Source organism: Astatotilapia calliptera, chromosome 20 (assembly GCF_900246225.1).
Source record: "Astatotilapia calliptera chromosome 20, fAstCal1.2, whole genome shotgun sequence".
Taxonomy (NCBI): domain Eukaryota; kingdom Metazoa; phylum Chordata; class Actinopteri; order Cichliformes; family Cichlidae; genus Astatotilapia; species Astatotilapia calliptera.
This window is the reverse complement of record NC_039321.1, coordinates 28,727,592-28,747,222: the sequence shown is the minus strand read 5'-3', so window position 1 is coordinate 28,747,222 and position 19,631 is coordinate 28,727,592. Positions and strand designations below refer to the sequence as shown.

At 42.1% G+C, this 19,631-nt stretch overlaps 1 protein-coding gene across 5 annotated transcripts in view; it reads right to left on the bottom strand.

Moving 5' to 3' along the window:
• The window catches only part of znf385a (zinc finger protein 385A), a 55,346-nt gene that overhangs the window by 19,136 nt on the left and 16,579 nt on the right, over positions 1 to 19,631 (bottom strand). For 3 of the 5 annotated variants that reach the window (XM_026153826.1, XM_026153827.1, XM_026153829.1), the window contains exon 2: positions 3,109 to 3,260. In XM_026153826.1, coding sequence (XP_026009611.1) covers positions 3,109 to 3,260 — 152 coding nt within the window. The other 2 variants (XM_026153831.1, XM_026153828.1) reach the window with 2 other exon arrangements.

Here is a 19,631-nt window from a genome sequence, read left to right as displayed (position 1 = left end):
TTACCTTCATCTCCTCTTTGTCTGTAGAAGCTTGGAGCTGCATTGGTCCTCCTGTGTGTGTACTGCTGGCCGAGGTATGTGTTTGGGTCTCAGCATGTGCAAGGCTCAGAGCTTGTGGTGCACTATCCTTACTCATTCAGCCTGTTTGGTAGGTGGTCAACGCTGAATACAGACTAGCTCACAAAAACTGAGCTTATGCCTAGTGAAGCATTGGTAGCTGCGATATCTTTATTTCCTTTCAGCACACCGTCTGCTTCTCTTTTGAGATGCTTTAAGAGAAATCTCTCCCTTACTTCTTTTTTCAACACATGACCTAACAAGTGCCTGTCCCTTTTTTCAGTCTCCTCCTCCTCTATTCTCAACTACATTCCCTCTCTGCCTCACACTCCACTTTAATGCACTTCCTTCTCTGCTTTCCAGTTTTCTCCTCCCTCTCTCCCTCTCCCTCTCTTCCCCATGGTCTGTCAGTCTGCCCATGTGCACCCAGGATTATGTATCCTACTCTCCTCCTGCCAAACTCTCACTCTTCTAGGAGTGCTGAATAGCCTTGGTATGGATATTGATAATAATTTACTGATAACAGTTTTTTTTATCAATTATGCTCATAGGTCAGGTTCTTAGCTAATCAACTTCTTGATTCCTGACTTTGCTGTTTAGGCTTCCTTTAGGTTTTCAGTGTAAGTTCAGCTTTGTTTTTACTACCTATGAGCCAGAGCTGAGGTTCACATGTGACTCAGGTGTACAAGAGCGCCACAGCCGTGTCCTTTCAAGCTGCTAGAAAAACATGCGAGCACTGATAAAAGGAAATGATAAAGTGGAAGGCCTACAGTCCTGATGAACTGGAGGAGGCAGAGCAATTCCCATCTTTAATTCACACCATCCATCGAATGTCGTCATCCACCACTGTAGCCGGCATCTCCCCCACAAACCCAGAACTCACACTTGCATGAAACTCTAGCTAGACAAATATTTATTGGATGTGACATATTCACACCAAAGTGATGACAGGGCCACATGTGGTGCTGGACAAAACATAAATGTGTACTGTTTAGATAATGAGCTATTAGTCATGTCTTGCTGTACTACAATTATTTTTGTTAGGGGGAGAGTGAGAAAAGATATATATAGTAGTTAAGATTCAACAACTGCACATGATTATACTGGACCAAGAAGTCTTGTGATTGTGTAGCTTCAGCAAACAGTGCAGGCAACACAACTCTGAGTTTTACTCAGAGTTTTATGAGCAGTTTTATGTCTGTATCAGTACCAGCTGATGCAGATAAATAATTCAGCCTCATCATTGTCTACAGGCACATTGCACGAGACAGGCAGGTGGAGGACAAATCACATCAAAGGACTATTAAAAGCTGTATATGGCTTTAGGAGAGGCCATTCCTCCGCTATGGGGCTAATAACCCTCAATGTGAAGTAGAGCCTCATTAAGGCTGTACAAACTCAGCACAGATCACTTATTAAGGCAGAATGATGGAACAACTAGCTGTCAGCTCACTGCAGTGCTGTACCTTCATTGAGATATTTTGTGGATCATAATGTGTTACTGTGCAATGGTGCAGAAAAGCGCCAGGAAACATCAAAAGCACTTGAAATGTTATGTGAAATAGCCCCAGTTCAGCCTAACAATCCATATAAAAACCTCCAAAACAAAACAGTATAAGATGTAAATGGAGCTGTGGACGCTTACTCTCTTATTCTAGATCTTCCTGTATAAATTTACTCATCTTCACAGCACTACATTGAACATAATAAACTCTGGGAAAGTGTAAAGCTAGGATATCCCAGCAAAACGTTAAAACAGAGCCTCATATAGGGGCAAACAAAGCGGTTTTCATATCTGCAGCATATTTACACCACATACATGCCGCATATCTAATAAAATGTGAGATTATGTCATACACTTCAGGCAACAGAAGCTCTCCTTGCAAACACCAACAGTGATATATTAGTGAGTCATTTCTTCATGCTTTTGAATGTGCTGCGTATACTATGAGTACGCTGTAAGGTCAGAATGCCCTTACAGCTTCTCTTATGGCCCCATCTCCTGGCCACAGAGCTGTAAAACAGCACTAACCGTTACCTCGCAGTCATCAGCAGGAACACCTATTAACATTCACAGTGTCCCTGTGGGCCTTCCTACCTAGTTGACTCGTTGATAAGGAGGATGGTGAGCGGATGGACGTTACAGAATAGGTGAGAGGAAGTCCAGAGGGAGTGTTGCAGAGGCAGCAAGACAGGAAATAAAATCAAGCAAGAATGATTTTAGGGCTACGCTAACAGAGGCCAGAATGGAAACCGAGTGCCTGCATAATCTCAGTATCTCAATTAATGCATGTCTGCTGGGTGTAGTGCAGTTTGGTAGTGAAAATGCTTCCACTTATGTCATGGTGAGGCCTATTAAAATGACTATATTGTTCAAATGTGTTTAAGAGTGTCTGGACTCCTGTTACAATCCCTGTAGGGCCATGCATAGTCAAAGCTCATGCCAGATATTTCCAATTAGTGAAAGGTTATTATGTTGTCTTGTTGCAGACTGCAGCTAAATATACCAGGGTGACACATAACCCTGTTGAAGCCATGGTCCGCAAATAGCATTGCCCCAGTAGAGTACATATACAGTTCAGTGAATTTGCATATTGCTGATGAGAAATGTGTTGACATTGTTCAGCGGAGTCTGGAGGAGCAGGTGCCACATTATGCTGAGTTGGTGAAATGGTAAATGTCTCTATGGTCTAATCTAAATGCCTGAGGTAGAAGGAACAGGAAGCCTCCTCTCCTTTAAAAGAAAAAAAATATTACATCAAACAAACTGCGGCGTTTGATGTTGTTAGTTATAGGGATGGCCTTAAAACTGTTCTTTAATTATATGGCTACGATTTTACGGCTTTGAAAATAGTCCTGTTTCCAGCATATCTTAAAGCTGACTATTGCATTCAAAACTGTACATAGAGAAGAGTGCAAGTTAAAGCATAACGGCGGTAACCTCCAGCACCCAGCACAACATTTACAATTTTGCGTCGCGCGTTTTTCTCGCTGGAGTCGATGACTTAAAAGGCTGCAGTGTTTGTGCTTGTTGTCTGCAGCAACTCTTACCGTATTGAAGTTGTGGAAGAGGCTCATGCTGTGTGGAGGAGGGGGGGTCTCCACTGGGAACTGCAGGAAGGGCTTCATGTCCAAGTGGGGTTGGATCACTGTGGGGGTCCGTAAGAATGTCGGCACTGCTGCCCCAGCTCGATTGATGCCTCCTAAACACAGAAAGAGACAGAGATACATAAGTATGCACGGTATTTTCCAGCATTCATGAGCCCAGGCTCCGGGGTGTGTTTACTCAAATGTGTGACAGAGAATTTAAACAGTGTCTTTAGGTGATATAAAGAATACAAATTAAAGCAAGAGACAGAGAGAGGAAGGGAAAAAACAACAAAAACATGTGCTTTTTATAACAGGCTGTGTACAGTTGTTTCCTGGAAGGTGCAGGTGAATTCCAAAATGCACAATAATGTATAATTTCACTGCAAAAGCAATTATCTCTCTGTGGACAGAACAAAGCTATGTGACGCCCCATAGAAGCATACAGTTTCTACACAGTGAGGAAAAAAGATGCATTTGGTCAGTTAAGGGCTTTTCATTGATTGCTGCACAGATCTTCTGGTTTTCCAGACGTGTTGGCAAGACTGAATCTACAAAGTGTGACATTGCTTTAATACATATGGAATGATGTTGAGGGTTTTGTGGACTGAATGATTCACATCCCCGAAACAGGAATGCCATAAGGAAGAAAAGGATGCCACAGAGGCAGAGGGGATTCCTCTTATCCACCTGTCTGCCAGTGTGCTCTCTTCTTCTCTCCTCTCCTGGGAGACATCTGCAGCTAGATGATAATGAGTTCCATCTCAGGCAGCGCTGCTTTATGTCATCCTGTGTTGTGCACTACAGCTGGATCACTTAGTTGAGTCTAATTATAGTATGAATGAAAGAAGAAGTACCACATACTTCATTTGGCTGGATTTCTAAAGAAATCGAAAAACGCAGTCACTTAAGAAAACTACTGCAAGGGTACCCTTGCACACAGAGAGATACACATGCACACGCGCACACACACACACACGCAATATTTAATTCGCCTATAAGAAACATGTGAGGCTGCCTTAATGATACGCAGTTTCCTATTCTCCCCATTGCTCCCATCTGGCTTCTCTTCCTTTTCCTCCTTATTCCCTCTCGTCTCCTCTCTAACCTCTGTCAAGGATGATAGTGATGGGGCCCAAACAGCAAAACTCAGCCTCAGCAAGCTCTTAGATTAAGCCTCTTAATATCCGCAACTGGATTTCTATGGCTTTCAAATTCCTCCGAGACTTAAAGCTCTGCCGCTCTCCTTTTCGGGATTGCTCTAAGCTACTTTTTTTGCTCTGTTACTTGCCATCCCTCACCGTGGTTTCCACAGCAGTGCTTTTCTACCTTCCTCCACACTTCCACATGCTAATTTGGGCATTATTTGACACCTCTGCGATTTCATCAAGCTTTATGTCAACTGAATGTAAACAGAGAAAATATTATGACTGCTGCTTTGAAGACTATGTTACCAGATGGAGTCGCCGAAGTTTGGATTAGAGTGAGTGGGAGAGAAAGGGATAAGAAAGAGAGAGCGGGGGGGATTGACTTTGTCGGGCTGGAGTGAAAGTGCTGTCTCAGCTGCCTTCTGCTACGCATCTGTAGGCCTCGAGGTGCAGAGGACTGCATCATTACCTCTAGTTAAGCATTTAAATTTTCTAGTCTAAACAAACCAAACATATACACATGCAAACACGTGTATGAAAGCACAAAACCACACAATTATTCTTACAACATGTGAAACAAGTTTGAGGCTTCTTGCCTGCTGGTTTTCCAGCTGGTGCAGTCTGACTCAGCAATCTTAAACTCTTTCATTTTACATTAGGTTTAAAAAAACTGACAGGTTTTTTAGTTTTCCTAATTAAATATGTACACTTGCAAACATGCAGAGTTCACCCTTTAATCTAAACTCCTCGTGAATGTAGCTTCTTCTGATGAAAGAGGATTAGAATTAACTGATGAAGCCAGTTTGTCCCCTATCAGGGCTGCATCACTAATACAATGATTCTTCACTGCATTTATCATGGCGTCGTGCCGTGTCTCAATACATCGTCTCCTTTAGCATCTTTGTACAAGTTCATGTGTGAATGTGTGTTTTGCTTGTATGGAGTGAGACTCTGTTAGCTGAAATTGCACAGCAGTAATGTTTGCAGCTCCCCAGCGAGTCTGTCCTTGAACACTGAGACCGTTACTGGCAGCGGGTCAGGCAGTGTCTGGCAGGCTTACAGAGAGATTGGCTGAGTGGAGGGCAAAACGCGTCTCTGCAGCAGCACAAGGAGCTGAAATCCGAGGAAGTGAATGGAGCTGTGGACCAGACATGAGCAAGAAGAGCAGTTGGCCCTTGAGCCCAAGACATATGTGTGTTTGTCAGCGTGCATAAATCAGAGTGTGGCTGCACCATATATTTATCCCATTAATTTAATCTCTCTCTGGGGATCTCCTTACAATGTTAACTGAACAAATTGTTATATGGTGCAGGAGTATGGCAAGTGCACAAATGCATTTTCGCAAACATATGGGCATTTTATGTGCAGTGTGTAAACAAGTGCATGTGTTTAAGTGCTCCCACTTGGCTTTTACGGACCAGACTTCAATGAAGTCAGAGCTGATAAAACAATAAATTGTAAATGAGTAATAACAAGAAGTCTCCTCTAATGGCTTCTATGCAAATACTACACATATATAATTTTTTTTTGTTGTAGACAGGAGGACAAACAGAGTAAGCAACTTGGCTGTCTGTGACTGGCATTTTACAGCGTTTTCTACCCTTTAAATGACTAAAAGAAAAACAAATCAATTTACTTTAAATCGCAAAAGGCCTTCACAGTTCATCAAAGAACTGTTATGTGTACTGTTATTAGTAAAACTAATTACAGCATGCAAAAGTAAGTGATGACAAAACAGGATCTTTGCTCACTGTAGTCTGATATTCCCTTCCTCAGTACTCCCTTGTGGCTGTTGGAGCCCGCTCTGTGTGAGTGTATGTGTGGTAGAAATTGACAGACAGGGCTGCCTGGAAGAGCTGAGAGAACTCAGACAGTGATTTGGATGTTGTTAAACCCTCTGACATGCCAGGAATCCTACCAGGCTAACAGGGGCCATAATCAGAGCTCATAAACAGCCTGTGGGACGCTGCCAGAAGGCTTGGATTTGCAGGCTTTTTTGAAGAGTTTGTCTTCATATGAGCCTTTATTATTCACTTGTTGTGAGGACCATCACGAGTTTTGTACCTTGATTAGAATGTCGAGTTAGGTCTAGGTTATGAACAGTACTGAGGGCAAGAGACAGCACGAAAATAAGCACCACTCCAAGTAGTTATATGTGCCAATACTAAAAATGGCCACAAACCCATGCTTACACTGTATAAATACAACAGCAGGTAACGCCGACTCCTCCTGTAGCTGAATGTCAGTGTTCTTGGGCAAGATATTGAACTGCCCCCCATTCATACATCAGATGTGAGTTTATGCATGCTAGTTAGAGAAATGCTTAAATGCATAGAAAAAAGCATTAGATGAATGTTTGTATGAATGGGTCAATGTGGCTTGTAGCAAAAAAAAAATGCTTTGAGTGCTCAGTTAGAGCAGAAAGGTGCTATGTAAATACCAGTCTGTTTATGCATACGCACTAATAAATGACCCTCATTCCTGCTTCACCATGTGACACATTTAATCCCTAAAGCTGTTTCTGTTTGGGGTTGAACAAGTGGAGGCAAAACTGAAAATACAAGTACACATAACTGATGGTTGATCAGAGCAAATTAATGTGGTTACTGCCTTTCTTTTGTATTTCCTGATCCTGCCTCCCCCACCCAAAATGATGATACCGTACACTAATGTAAAGATAGTGAAAAGAACAGAAGCTATTTCAAAATCAGTTCGAGCAATCGGTGAATCAAAAAGGAAAACATGCTTAAGGGTGATGATTTTCATACGATAACCAGCGTTTTACATATAATAAAAGTAAAATGCGAACATAAAATGTGATACTAAGCTCATACAAAGCTTTGTTTACTCCAACGCATGTGAAAAAAAGAGAAAAGAAATAGAGCTGATTTGGTAAGAATCTTTGGAGAAAACACCATCGTGTGTTTTCCTTCCCCCGTTCTGCTAGACAAAGAGCTGTTTCTAGAATCTAGGCTAAGAGAATCTTTTCATGTCTTGAGATTATCTAACAGGCCGTGTAGATTGCGCCACGCTGTGTTCAGCCTTCTTTCCCATGGGCGTTGGATGCATTCAGGGGAGAACAATGGGCACAGGGTAGTTGGCACCAGCCATGCTGGACGGCCACAGATGTGCCAGGGTTGTTGGCAGTGGGGGCAGGGAGAAGGAGGTGGAAACAGTGAGGATGCCAACTTGCCCTTCTGCGGGGATCTGAAGCTGGCACCTGTCCTCCTCATTGCCCAGAGGGAACAGAGACATAAGAACTTATATATAAGATCAAACATATCTGCGGCACTGATTATAATCAGTGCCGCAGATATGTTTGATGCAGGAATATAACCAACAGATGTGTTGGTAAGTCTGGATGCATAGCAGCTGCCTGAAATCAATGTCATGCCATGACAACTACGAAAAATAATTTGGGATTTCAACATTTTATGTGAAAAAGTAAATTCAGTAATGAACTGTGATTTTATTTACCTATCGTATGCATGTAGCGCATTAAGCTCTCAGACTAAAGAACTCTGATTCAGCGACATGAATACAAGAGACCAGAGCTCCAAAAGTTTGATAAGAGGGGCAACTCGGCTTCAACCATATATATTTAATTTGTGCTATATACTGGGATATTTATAATTGAGCTATTTTATTATATTTTGTAACCTTGTAATATACTGTATTATTCGATTAAGTTTGGTCAGTAACTGTTCTTATCGTCTTGGAGCAACTGTGGCCACAAAATTTCATCAGGGATTAATAAAACATTCTGATTCTGAGTTTACCACAGACCATAAATGCTCGTCAGTCCAGTCTGACTGAATCAGAAGATGATTTCTGCCTGAAAATGGACAAATTCACAGCAGATTTATTTACTGCAGATGGACAACTGTCTTCACAACCAGTAAAGAGGAGAGTGTAGTGACCTTAATAACAATCTTATTATTATTTAACTATTTGTGAAGCTAATGTGGGATCAAGGCTAGTTTACAATTCCATATCCCATACGGGCTAAAGCGTGCAACCAGCAGCTGCTCATCTGTCTCCATTTGTTTTCTAAATTTCTTACTCTTATTCCTTCCTTGTTTGCCTTATGATCAGCTCAGTGTGAATTTTGTGCTGTACACAGCTGAGCCCAGGTCTGGAAGAATAGCCAATTCATTACAGGCCATGGAGGGAGCATGATAGAGAGTGGGCACGGGGTATAAGAAGGGGAGAAAGAATGAAATTTTGACCCTTATCCATTCCTGTTCCAGTCTCAGTCCCAACAGGACACTGTGGCTGGCTTTCACTTGACCATAAGCGCAATCAACAGGATCACAGGCTTGGCCAAAAGCCCTGAACAAATGCAAAGAAAAAAAAAGTCACTCGCACTCTACAGATGGCTGATTCATACACACACAGGAGACAAACCAATGCACATCAAAGAAACAAGTACATGCGCACATACAGTTTTCTAAAAGACTGAATGTAGTTTTTGTCTAACACCCACTTTTACACAAGAATGTCCTGTTTGGTTCATGAAGGGCATAATTCCCCTTGAGTCACCTGTGTCCATGAGTTTAAAGCGGTGTCCTTCATAGAGAAGGAAACCTTTATGTCCACATACACACACAAACAGGCAATGTTTCTGCAACCTGTAACACAGGTTTGTCCTGATATGTCAACTGTCACCTCAAAATCTTTGCAGCACTGTACAGTTCATTAGCCCCAAGAGACTTGCTACAGACTGTATCCTGTTCTGTCTACCTGTCGATGCTCTCTTCACAGACAGCTGTGCCAGCAGAATCCGTCCTTCAGATAGCTGCCACAGCTGGCGCTAGGAATGAATTATGGATTCGCACAGTGTGAATGACAGGTAGCAATGTGGTTCATTGGACACTGCACCGAATGCAGCAAGGCTCGTATAGGGGTCCGCATGTCACAATGCAAAATCTTGGAAAACACAAGCAGTTTTGATAGCAAGCAACCACCAGAGTGTGCTGCTGAGTGCATCGGAATATTTCAAAGTCACATCAAGCCTCTGCTCATTTCTAGCTTCCTGTGAAGGTTAATACATTCACACAAGATAGGTGGACAGAGATTAAGATCTGTTTGATTTGCTGCCTGGAACTGCTGGTGTTATGCTACGCTTTAATAGGAGGATTATGCAGGGGGAAAGCGGGGGAAGCTGAAACTTGTTTCACTGCCACAAATAAGAGTAGGCTTCTCTGTTTGTGTTCACGTTGCATGTAAGGTATGTTTGTGTGTGTTTGTCTTTGACAAGAGAGATGTGTGCTTCCCTGTTAGGTCGTAAAAAAACAATTTGAGTCATTAGTTTCTGCAAAAGGGATACAGTGGTTGCTCTCCAAGTCTTTAATGTTAGGTATCAGTTAGGACATGCCTCAGTCTTGAATACAAAATACACTGGAAAGAGAGTTATGAGCACACACACACACACACACACACACACACACACACACACACACACACACACACACACACACACACACACACACACACACACACACAAACAGTCACTCAAGAATATTTGTGTACATTTTTCTGCATTGGTGGCAGAAGCTTAAATTTTCTCTGCTAATTGTAGGTCTGTTAGATTTTTTTAACCAAACCTACCAATTTGGAGAAGAGCTGTTTCACATTTTTACTGTAATTGCACTGCAAAGTACAAGAAAAGTACATGCTGCAGCATGCATGGTTTTATTTTGAGTGGCTCAAATAAAATAAAAAATGCCAGCAACTTGAAGGTCAAACAAAGTTAAACTAGCTTCCACTGAGTGATCCATGCTTTACATGCAGTTTTAGGTCACTGTACAAACAAACAGGAAATCATCATCCACATCCTGAGCACACAAATGCACACAGAAAGCCTTGTCTTTTCCAATCTGATCAGGGAACTGAACTCAAGATCTATTGAAAGCCAAGCTTTCCTTTAAAATATTACAAATAAAATCGGGCACATATTTTCTCCTCAGAAAAAAAAATCCCACATGCACTAGACATACTTGATATACAGCTAGGTAAACCTTCCGGCTCTCCCAGAGGGGAATATTGTGCTTAATGATAGCCTGGATGGGACGGTAATGACACCCTATTGAGATAATATGACAGTGGCAGGCCTTAAAAAGCCCCCCAAAAGATCCCACGTTGATCTCTTCTAAGTAGCTGAATCAAGGCTGGGAGGATTTAATTGCCAGTCTGTCTCTTCGTTAGACGCAGAGGAGCTGACTGGGGATTCCAAGAGTCATGGAGAGAAGAAAGATGGGCACTAGGGGAGGAGGTATAATGCAAAAATAATGGCATGGAATGAGGTGAAGACAGCCTGCATCTGAGATCCCTACCTACCTCTAGCTACCAATCTACAACTCAGTGTTACCCAGTGTCCAGAATTGCCCAGAATGCGTACAAGGGCCAGTGCACGTGCTTGATCCACAGAAGCAGATGCACACCCTTTTAATCCTTCAGATAAATCTCCTGCTGGAAACTGAACTTTTGGAGGCTACTGGGTTTTGTTTATTTGCAGGGTATGTGTAGATAGAGGCACTCACACACTGATATAGACATGCGTGAACAAATATCAAGTGGGATGGTCTATCTATCTACACGGACTTTAAGTGTATATATTTTAGGGCTTTCATCAGCTTTAGAAAGTCAAATCTCCCAAAACATTTCCCAGTAAAGGTGGTCCAATAAAATGATGTTTCTCTGTTACTTGACATGATTAATATACAGTTTTTGTGTGGTTCCACCTTAAATCAATGATGGCACTTAAAATGAAACACTTTGGTGGGGTAGCCACTTGCTGGTTCTCATGTTACAACCTGCACCAAACCATTCAGGGCAGGAGGAGGAACTGATTTAATGAAAATAAGTCTGAATTGGCCTGAGACTCATTGCATTCCAGTGTGATATTTATCTCAACAGTCATAAAAAGGGCTATGTAATTTAACTTGAACTATAGCACAAGCGTAAAATGATTTTTCAGGGCAAGGCATAGCAAGTGTGTAGTCTGTGCATGTCTGTCTATGTGTGTGTGTATGCGAGTGTCTGCGATGACAGTGAGGGTTTGTGCTGTTTTGAGGTCAATAATGACAGACGAATAGCTGTCAGGGTTAATGGGAGGGGACAGCCAGGGATGATGAGAACACAGAGCGAACACTGCTGTGCAATTCAACACAGGCAGAAGCTAGAGACAAGGCACACAGGGTCAAAATGGGAGCATAAAGCAAACACACAAACACTCTATGTGCAAACACACACTCTGTGTGGCTGCCCTCGTCAGGGAATCAGTTTGAATTTATTTTCTAACTTTAAGCCATAGGCCCAGTTCAACAAGGGCACAAAACATACAATACATGCTTGGTGCAATATTTTGCAGCCTCACTTAAAATGAAAGTATCATCACTTAATTGTGAGTAATGATTGGGAAGTTTGTATAAAAGTATAAAATCACCTGTGTTGATGCAAATAAGGGCAGTTAAACTAAACTCTAAATGCTTAAGCACCTTTAATGGCAAATGCAAAGCACAGCAGTTTGCTTCCACTAATTTCAGTCTTTTTTGTAGAACTTAGGCTTCTACAAATAAGCCAAAAATATTTTATGTTGCTGGATCTCTCATAAAAAGCCACCAAATGTCAGTCTTAAATAATTTCTGCCTGTATACGTGAACATTAGCTTTACAAAGATGCTGTTTTATATGGACTATATGAAGCTTCTAAGGGGTTTTCACTATTTGAGAACCCTCCATTATACACTGCAGCTGTTGTGAATTTATACTGATGTTATAAGCTGCCATCGTTTGAAGCTGGTGACAATCCTTTCAGAGTCATGTTTGATCATCAAAAGATATTAGACAAAGAAAAATACTGTACAGTTGCATTTTGTATTTGGTCAGTTGTAACTGACAACTGTGACATGAATGTGAGCAATTAGATCAAACCTTAACAGGTTCAACACTTTTATAAAAGCTAAGAGAACATTCTGAGATTCTATATTCCTCCATGCTTCCCTTCAAGTTCTCTGCTGTCTGTTCTCATTCTTTCTCAGGTTTCTATCTTTTTCATATAGTTTTCTTTTGTAATGAATGCTCCTCCCTTGCCAAAAGTCAGGCTAGTAAGATGATCACAGTTGCTGTCCAGAAGAGATGCATCTGAGTATCACTAGCTGCAGGCAAAGTCTGAGTCAGTGATGGATGGACTGTTGGAATGCTGGATGATGAGGGGGAGAGGGGGGCATTGCTTTGTTGTGTCTCTTGAAAAAGACTAATTTACTGTTTTAACAGCCGCTTACACCTGTGCAGAAAGGGGAGAGGAGGGACAGAAGGCAGGATGACAAGATGGCGTTCTTCTGGGAAGGAAGCACACTGGAGCATGAACCTCCTCTATCTCCCTTCTCTCCACCTGTCTTTGGCTGTTTGTTGTTTTCCTCCTTGCTCCCATTTTCCCATTTATTCCATGGCACCCAGCCCCCACCCAACCCCCACCCCATCTCCTCCCTTTCTTCCCTTGTTCAGGGCTCAAGTCACACACCCAGGTGGAACAATAGCCTGTGACTTCATTCCCATGCACCGCTCAGAGACTAGTGCCCTCAGGTATGGAATTCTATCACTCAACAATAAACAGGTGGATCAACCCAAATACACTTCGGAGGAGATCGACAAAAGCACGAGATTCTCTCTGAGATTAGACCCCCACCCCAAAGGAAGAGAAAGGAAGGAGGCATGATGGCTTGGAGGAAGGAGGAGGCTGGGAGTTAAACACTATATAGCCGCAGTGTTTGAGGAGCAGCAACCATAATGTGCCCCTGCTTGTGTTTGCCACTCTATTTCAACGACTTCCATTCCCCAAGGAGGATGGAGGGCAATATGCTATCAGCCTAATAGAGAGGGGGAGGATACTTTATGAGGTTGACAAGCGCTGCTTTCATTTCAGGCCTGCAGTGCCATTTCTATGAATATGATAACTAACGAGCATGTCCTCTAACACGCGGCTCTCTGTCCAGTTCTGAGCAATCCTACCACGGCTCAATCTCTTTAAGTGCTCTGGGGTCTCTGCTGTAATGTCATTTGTCATTGAGGTCGAGAAATGACAATTTTGTTTAAATCAGAACTCATCACCCCACAACTACAGTCAGATATGGAAGGCAAGCCACAAAGCAATTTTAGGCATAAAATTGAAATTCTGAAATTCAAAAAGCTGAGCTGAAAAAGTTCTTGAAGAGATTTTTAATATAAATTTGGCCACACAAAAACACCCCGCATGGATGCTAATTCTCATGGCAGTGCTCACTTTATGAAAAAGGGAAACCTCTGTGAACCAGACCCCAGCTCGTTTGTCAAAGCTGAGAGGAATGCTTTCCTTTGGTTGTCTCGTACTTACGAGCTAAGTCGAGAGCGAGCTTTACACTTCTCATACCCACTTCCACACCTTTAAGCTCAGCTGAGACATATTCAGCATATTTTTCCATGATAGCAGGTGATGCATTATTCAGTGAGCTCAGGTTGATCTTAGCTATAATAAATCTTTGGTCTATAGAAATGTGAAGCACAAAAGGCACACACACAAACTTGCCTCTCTTCTTTTAGTGTTGATGCATGATGAATAAAGAGGAACTGAGCATCCATGAATCACACCTCCATGGAGAGATCTTAAACAAAGCGCATTATGGATAAAAGGAGCGCTTGGCTTTTGAGAAGCAATCCAAAGCAGTATGGTAATGAGAGTAATGAGGATATCAGACACTGAATGTGGTGCAATATGCTTGTTAAATGTGACAGCTGAATTACATCAGAGCTTCGTCCCTGTGAAGCAAAAGACTTGTGAAGCAAACATTCACGCTGACATGTGACGACACCTTACTGTAGCTGTGTTCAATCATAATCTACAACAGGGTAGCAGGGACACCTGGAGATGAGCAACACTGGCTTCCAATTGGAGAGCCATAAGATTAAAGGGTAACCTGGCAAGGCGTATGTATCTGAATCAATTTGCTCATCAGTTGTACAATATCCTCTTTGCCTTTGTGAGGCGCTTAAGAGGTTTTACCTTCAGTTTGGTAGAATTATATTTTTGTCAACATACACATCAATTTATCAAGCAGAAAAGTTCACCTTTTTGCTTTTCAGGAGAGAGCTATCCAAAAAGGTCAATAAATAAAGGTCTTTATCAATATGCAAAAGAAATAGAAATAAAAAGCATTTATCATGCTGTCTAACAGTAAATGCTTATGTTTCATGTAAGGCTTGCATGTCCGGTATGACTTATACATGTGGCCCCTCCTTCTTTTTTCAAGTTATTTATTTTAAGCTCATGCTTATCAATACATTCACTAACCACATCATTAGGTACACCTGTTCAACTGCTCATTGATGCATATATTTACTCTAATCAGGAAATCACATGACACTAACTGTCCATTTAGGCACAGTCTGCACAGGCTCACTAAAGTTAAAACAGAACATTAGATGAAATGTTAACCATTTGAGCCCGTCAGCCAACTGAGCATCATTTAAATGCCACAGCTTACCTAAGTATTGTTGCTGACCGTGTCTATTCCTTTATGATCACAGTGTACCCGTCTTCTGACAGCTGCTTCCAGCAGGATAACACATCATGTCACAAAGCTTAAATCATCTCAAACTGATTTTGCGGACATGACAATGAGTTAGCTGCACACAAATGGCCTCCACAGTCATTGGATTTCGAGCGCCTTTAAAATATGTGTGGATAATTTAAATCATGGATGTGCAGTCTACAACTCTGCAGTAACTGTGTGATGCTTTCATGTCGATATGGACCAAAATCTCTGGGAAATGTTTCCAGCACTTTGTTGAATCTAAGCCACAAAGAATTTAGGCAGTTCTGAAGGCAAATGGGAGTCCAACTCATCCAAAAGGTTTAACTAAAAAAGAAACCAAAGTTAATGTTGTATGTGCAAAATGACAAAAGGAGCCACATTCCTGAGCTAACTGTGGTATATAGCCAAAGAGATATTCAGAGATAAAATACATATAAATAATAAACTACTTTCTTCTTCTTTCAATTTCTTTTCCATATGGAGAAGCTCCAGTTTTGCTCATCTTATCACAAAGACTGGAAACGGGAGGAAGAGATGTCAGCTTCTCTCTGTAAAATTTTCCAAAATTTACATATCCGACAGTGACAAGAGCGGGGGAAAGATTAACAAAGCCTGATAGGACAAAGTGCTGATTTGACATAATCTCATAAAGAGAGGGACAGTAGTCAAGGAGAGGGCTCTGAGAAAGCAGAGAGGAAAACCAAGTCCGATGCTGCAGTGTAGGTGCTGCTTGCCTGTGCTGCCCGGGCCTCTTTGTTATTATGATTTATTTTTTAATGAGCGGCACTGCCCTCCCCTCTGCCACACAAAGCCCTGATTGAATCTGGCGTTCCATTAGCATGTTAAAGAGGCCCAGCTTCATCTGTGAGCCGCTGACTGACAGTGGATATCATCTCTGTAATTGCTCCATATACTGGACCCAGAGAAAGCCAGAGACACAGAGAGAAAGAGAGACAGAGAGGGAGAAAATAGTTGTGGGGGGGAGGGTTGAAGAAACATAAGGAGGGAGGGATTAGGATTTAAAAGTGGGGATGCTGGAAAGAAGGGGGAGATGAGAGGGGCTGGTGGATCGAGCTCCATCTCAGAATATCTCAATTTGGTACAGTTGGTACCCCATGCAGAGAAGTGGGAATAGTCTGTTTGAATAAGTAATTTTTTTTAAGCTACACTCGCAGCTTTTGACACTTATCAAAGCAAAAACAGTGGCAGCGTTTCGTAACAGAAGCCCTGCTTTTACGAAGCTGTTACACAATCAAACCAGAAATGTTATGTTTGTCGCTGTCGTGTCAGGTAAGGACGTGACACTCTGACGCGTTTGTGCGCACCACACGTCCCTCTCCGTGTCCTATGCTCTCTCCTTACCCCTTTACAGAATGGTTTTATTGTCTTCCTCTATTTTTGCACTCACTCCCTTCTCTCCAACTCTTTCACGTCTACTTCCTCATCCCCTCCATCACTGAGCGCCTCCCCTCCACCTCCTCCATGGCTCCCGCTATTCCCTTTCACTGTTCCCCTCTCTCCCTCTCTTTCTATCTGCCCTTCTCTGTCTCTGCAGTAAATGGTAATTGAACAAACCATGTGGTGGAGAAGAGCCGCAGAAAAAGATGGTTATCTTAACTCCACATGCCATGCATCCAAAATTAATCCTCCTCCTTCCATTTCTCCCTCGCTCTCTATTCCTTTGCTATGCTGTGACAGTGTGACGTGCACGCAGTCCCACAACATCGTCAGCCCTGTGTATTAACGTTGGAAGACAGCCCAATGGTACCATGGTGAGCGAGTGTGCATGTGTGTGTATGTGTGAGATTACCATGTGCAGTGGCAGCATATTTCCAATCCTAAGGAAGCGAGGTGACAATGAAAGATGTCTCACAAGCAAAGGAGGATGCACAACACAAAAGTGCACAACATTGCAACATTGCTTTCCTCATCACATCCCATTGCGATTCTGGTATATTTACTATAGATAACAATAATCTATTTCACCAATCCTTTTGGGTCCTCATAAATACTTTCAAGTTTTATTTTCACACACTCTTCGGTTAGACTTAGGCACGGAAACTAGTTGGGTTAGCTTAGTAAAAGATAATAAAATGGAGCTATTTATAAAGCTACTCACATTTGAAGCTTTTCCTCCATTTTCTGAGTTATGTGAGACAAGAATGCAGCTCCATTTGACGTATGTTTAGTCGTATAAAAAAGGAGCAGCAGCAGCTGCAGGAAAACAAGATCATAAATGGAAAAGATGTGTTGATTACAAATGTAGGTCTAGATAAAAATAGTGTTTCTTCCAAGTTAATTGAGAACTTTAGTTTCTTTAGTTATATGAAAACTTTTTAGGAGACAGGGAATACAGAGCACAGACAGGGTCTGCATTCCTCCAATAAAAACACATTGCTCTTGACAGAACGTGTTTTTTTATCAGGTAGGAAAGCTAAGTTGCAACATTATTTCACAGGAACACTGTGGTTTGATATTAAATAGTATTTTGAACCAGGTCAAATACCTATACGTGCCACCCTTTTTCTTGTTATATATGAAACCAACATTTCGGCTATTTATTATCCTAAAACTTCACATTTTCTAAATGATCTTAACTCGAGCCTAAAACACAGAACACCTAAAGACTAAGCACTCTACAGAGACACTCAATCGTGCGCACACATTCGCACACCCTCATCCTGCTGCACCCTCCAGGCATACTCTGCTCCACTAACACAACACGAAATCTCTGACACTCACAACACATTTACATGACATTACTGCTGAAGTGCTATAAAATCTGTGCCTGAATATCAACTGTTGAGATGCATCATTTGTTTCTGTGTACGGAGGAATCTGTGCAATAGCAACGCACAACAGGAGCGTTGCTATTGCACACCACTTTACCTTTGGCCTGTAAACTTCGAATATTAGAGAAAGTGTGTGTGTGTGTGTGTGTGTGTGTGTGTGTGTGTGTGTGTGTGTGTGTGTGTGTGTGTGTGTGTGTGTGTGTGTGTGTGTGTGTGTGTAAAAAATGAATTTTGAGTTGAAGCTATATTCAAGTGTGCATGTTAGATTTTAATGATCTCCTTTGGGCTCCTGTGGGTTGCTCTGGGTTTAGCATGGTAATCAAGGAGCATGTTGACACACACTGTTAGTCAGATTGATGTGTTTGTTTGGGTGGTGCAGGGCTACGCGGCTTTACACAGTGATGGACTACATTAGCCACTTGCTACTAATCTGAGAATTAATGGCTTTCCCCAGTGATGTGGTTCCCGTGCACAATGTTTTATTCAGATGCTCGCTGGGTCCGTTCGTAAAGTATTTAGATCTATCACTGTTAGGTTCCCTTGGACAAATACTCTATCCAAGTCAATGTAGCCATGTCTGAAGAGGTAGTTTGTCACCAGCAATTATCCTCCAAGTTATACCCTTTCTCAACTATCTCAAACATAGCAAACAGGACACGTGAGATTTTCAGATTCCCCTAAGGTCAATGCTGACATATGTATGCAGGTGCATTTATCTAAAGAAGGAGACCAAGAGAACCAGATGACACAACTCTCTTCAGTTCTATTTGATTCCCCATTTTATGCAAACTTGCTCTGACCAAAAATCATGTGTCTATCGAAGGCTGCTATTGTAGTTTCTAAAGGTTTGACCACAGTTCTTAAATCATGTCTGTTTCTGTTCTTATACTGAGTTTCCATGGCACGCCGATGATGCAGACTGCGCGTTTGTGTTCTAGCTGCTGCTAAAAGGATAGACAGCTGTGACGCTACAGTGATGACGACAACAAACCATTATGTAGACTTTCCCGTTTGTGCCCTGCATGCTGCATACCTCCCACACCCACCCCCTTTACTCTCATCTCTCTCCATCCTGCTATTGGAGGCTCAGACTGCGGCAGAGCAGGGCAGTGAGATGAAAAACACAATGATTGTTTCTGATGAACAAGAGGGGCTCCGTGAGAGGGAGAGAAAAGAGAGCGGGTCTCTAAGAGTGACAGAGCAAAGGGTAGGAGAACGCAGGAAATCAGAGCATTGTAAAGGTCAGTGTTTGGTTATACAGGAACACCGAAGACTGTGGAGAGTAACAGCTCCGCCTCCCAATTTTGTGTATATTTGTGTGTAGTTGGATAAGAGAAACTAAAGGAAGGAAAGAGGGAACAGACAGGAAGGGAGGGCGCTGGGCTGTACAGTAAAGAGTCTCACCTTGTTCTGCACCATGCACACACAGCACCCCAGCTGTCATCCAGCTTCACTCTCTTTCTCCGTCAGGGCCAGTGAGGACATGCATCATTCATGAGCAGAGACTTATTTGGCTGCGTCATCTCCTCCCATAACTGTCAATAACTTTTTCCCGGCTGTGGCTTCACCTTTACTTCAGGAGTGTGCACTGGACGCAGACAGCAAATTTTACATCATAAATAGCATTTTGTCCTAGAGACAGCAAACTGCAGAAAGTTTTAAGACAGACTAGGTGGTGATGAATCTATTTCCTCATAATGTTCAAGATTGGGCATTCCACCATTTAAAGCCATGGGACCTAATATCTGCGGCACAAAGTGAATGATACAAAAGTTTTTTTAAAGGGCCGAAAGCAAGTGGCACTCACTGTAATTTAGAGCAATTAAAGGGAATGTATTTAAAGGAAACACCGAAACATGTCCCACAGAAATGTAATGTTCTAAAATATATATCTGCTCCTTTAGGAAAAGAAGAACCAACATGTAGAAAAATGTAACAAGAAAGGCTAATTATCTAAGAACTGCTGTGTCCTGCCCT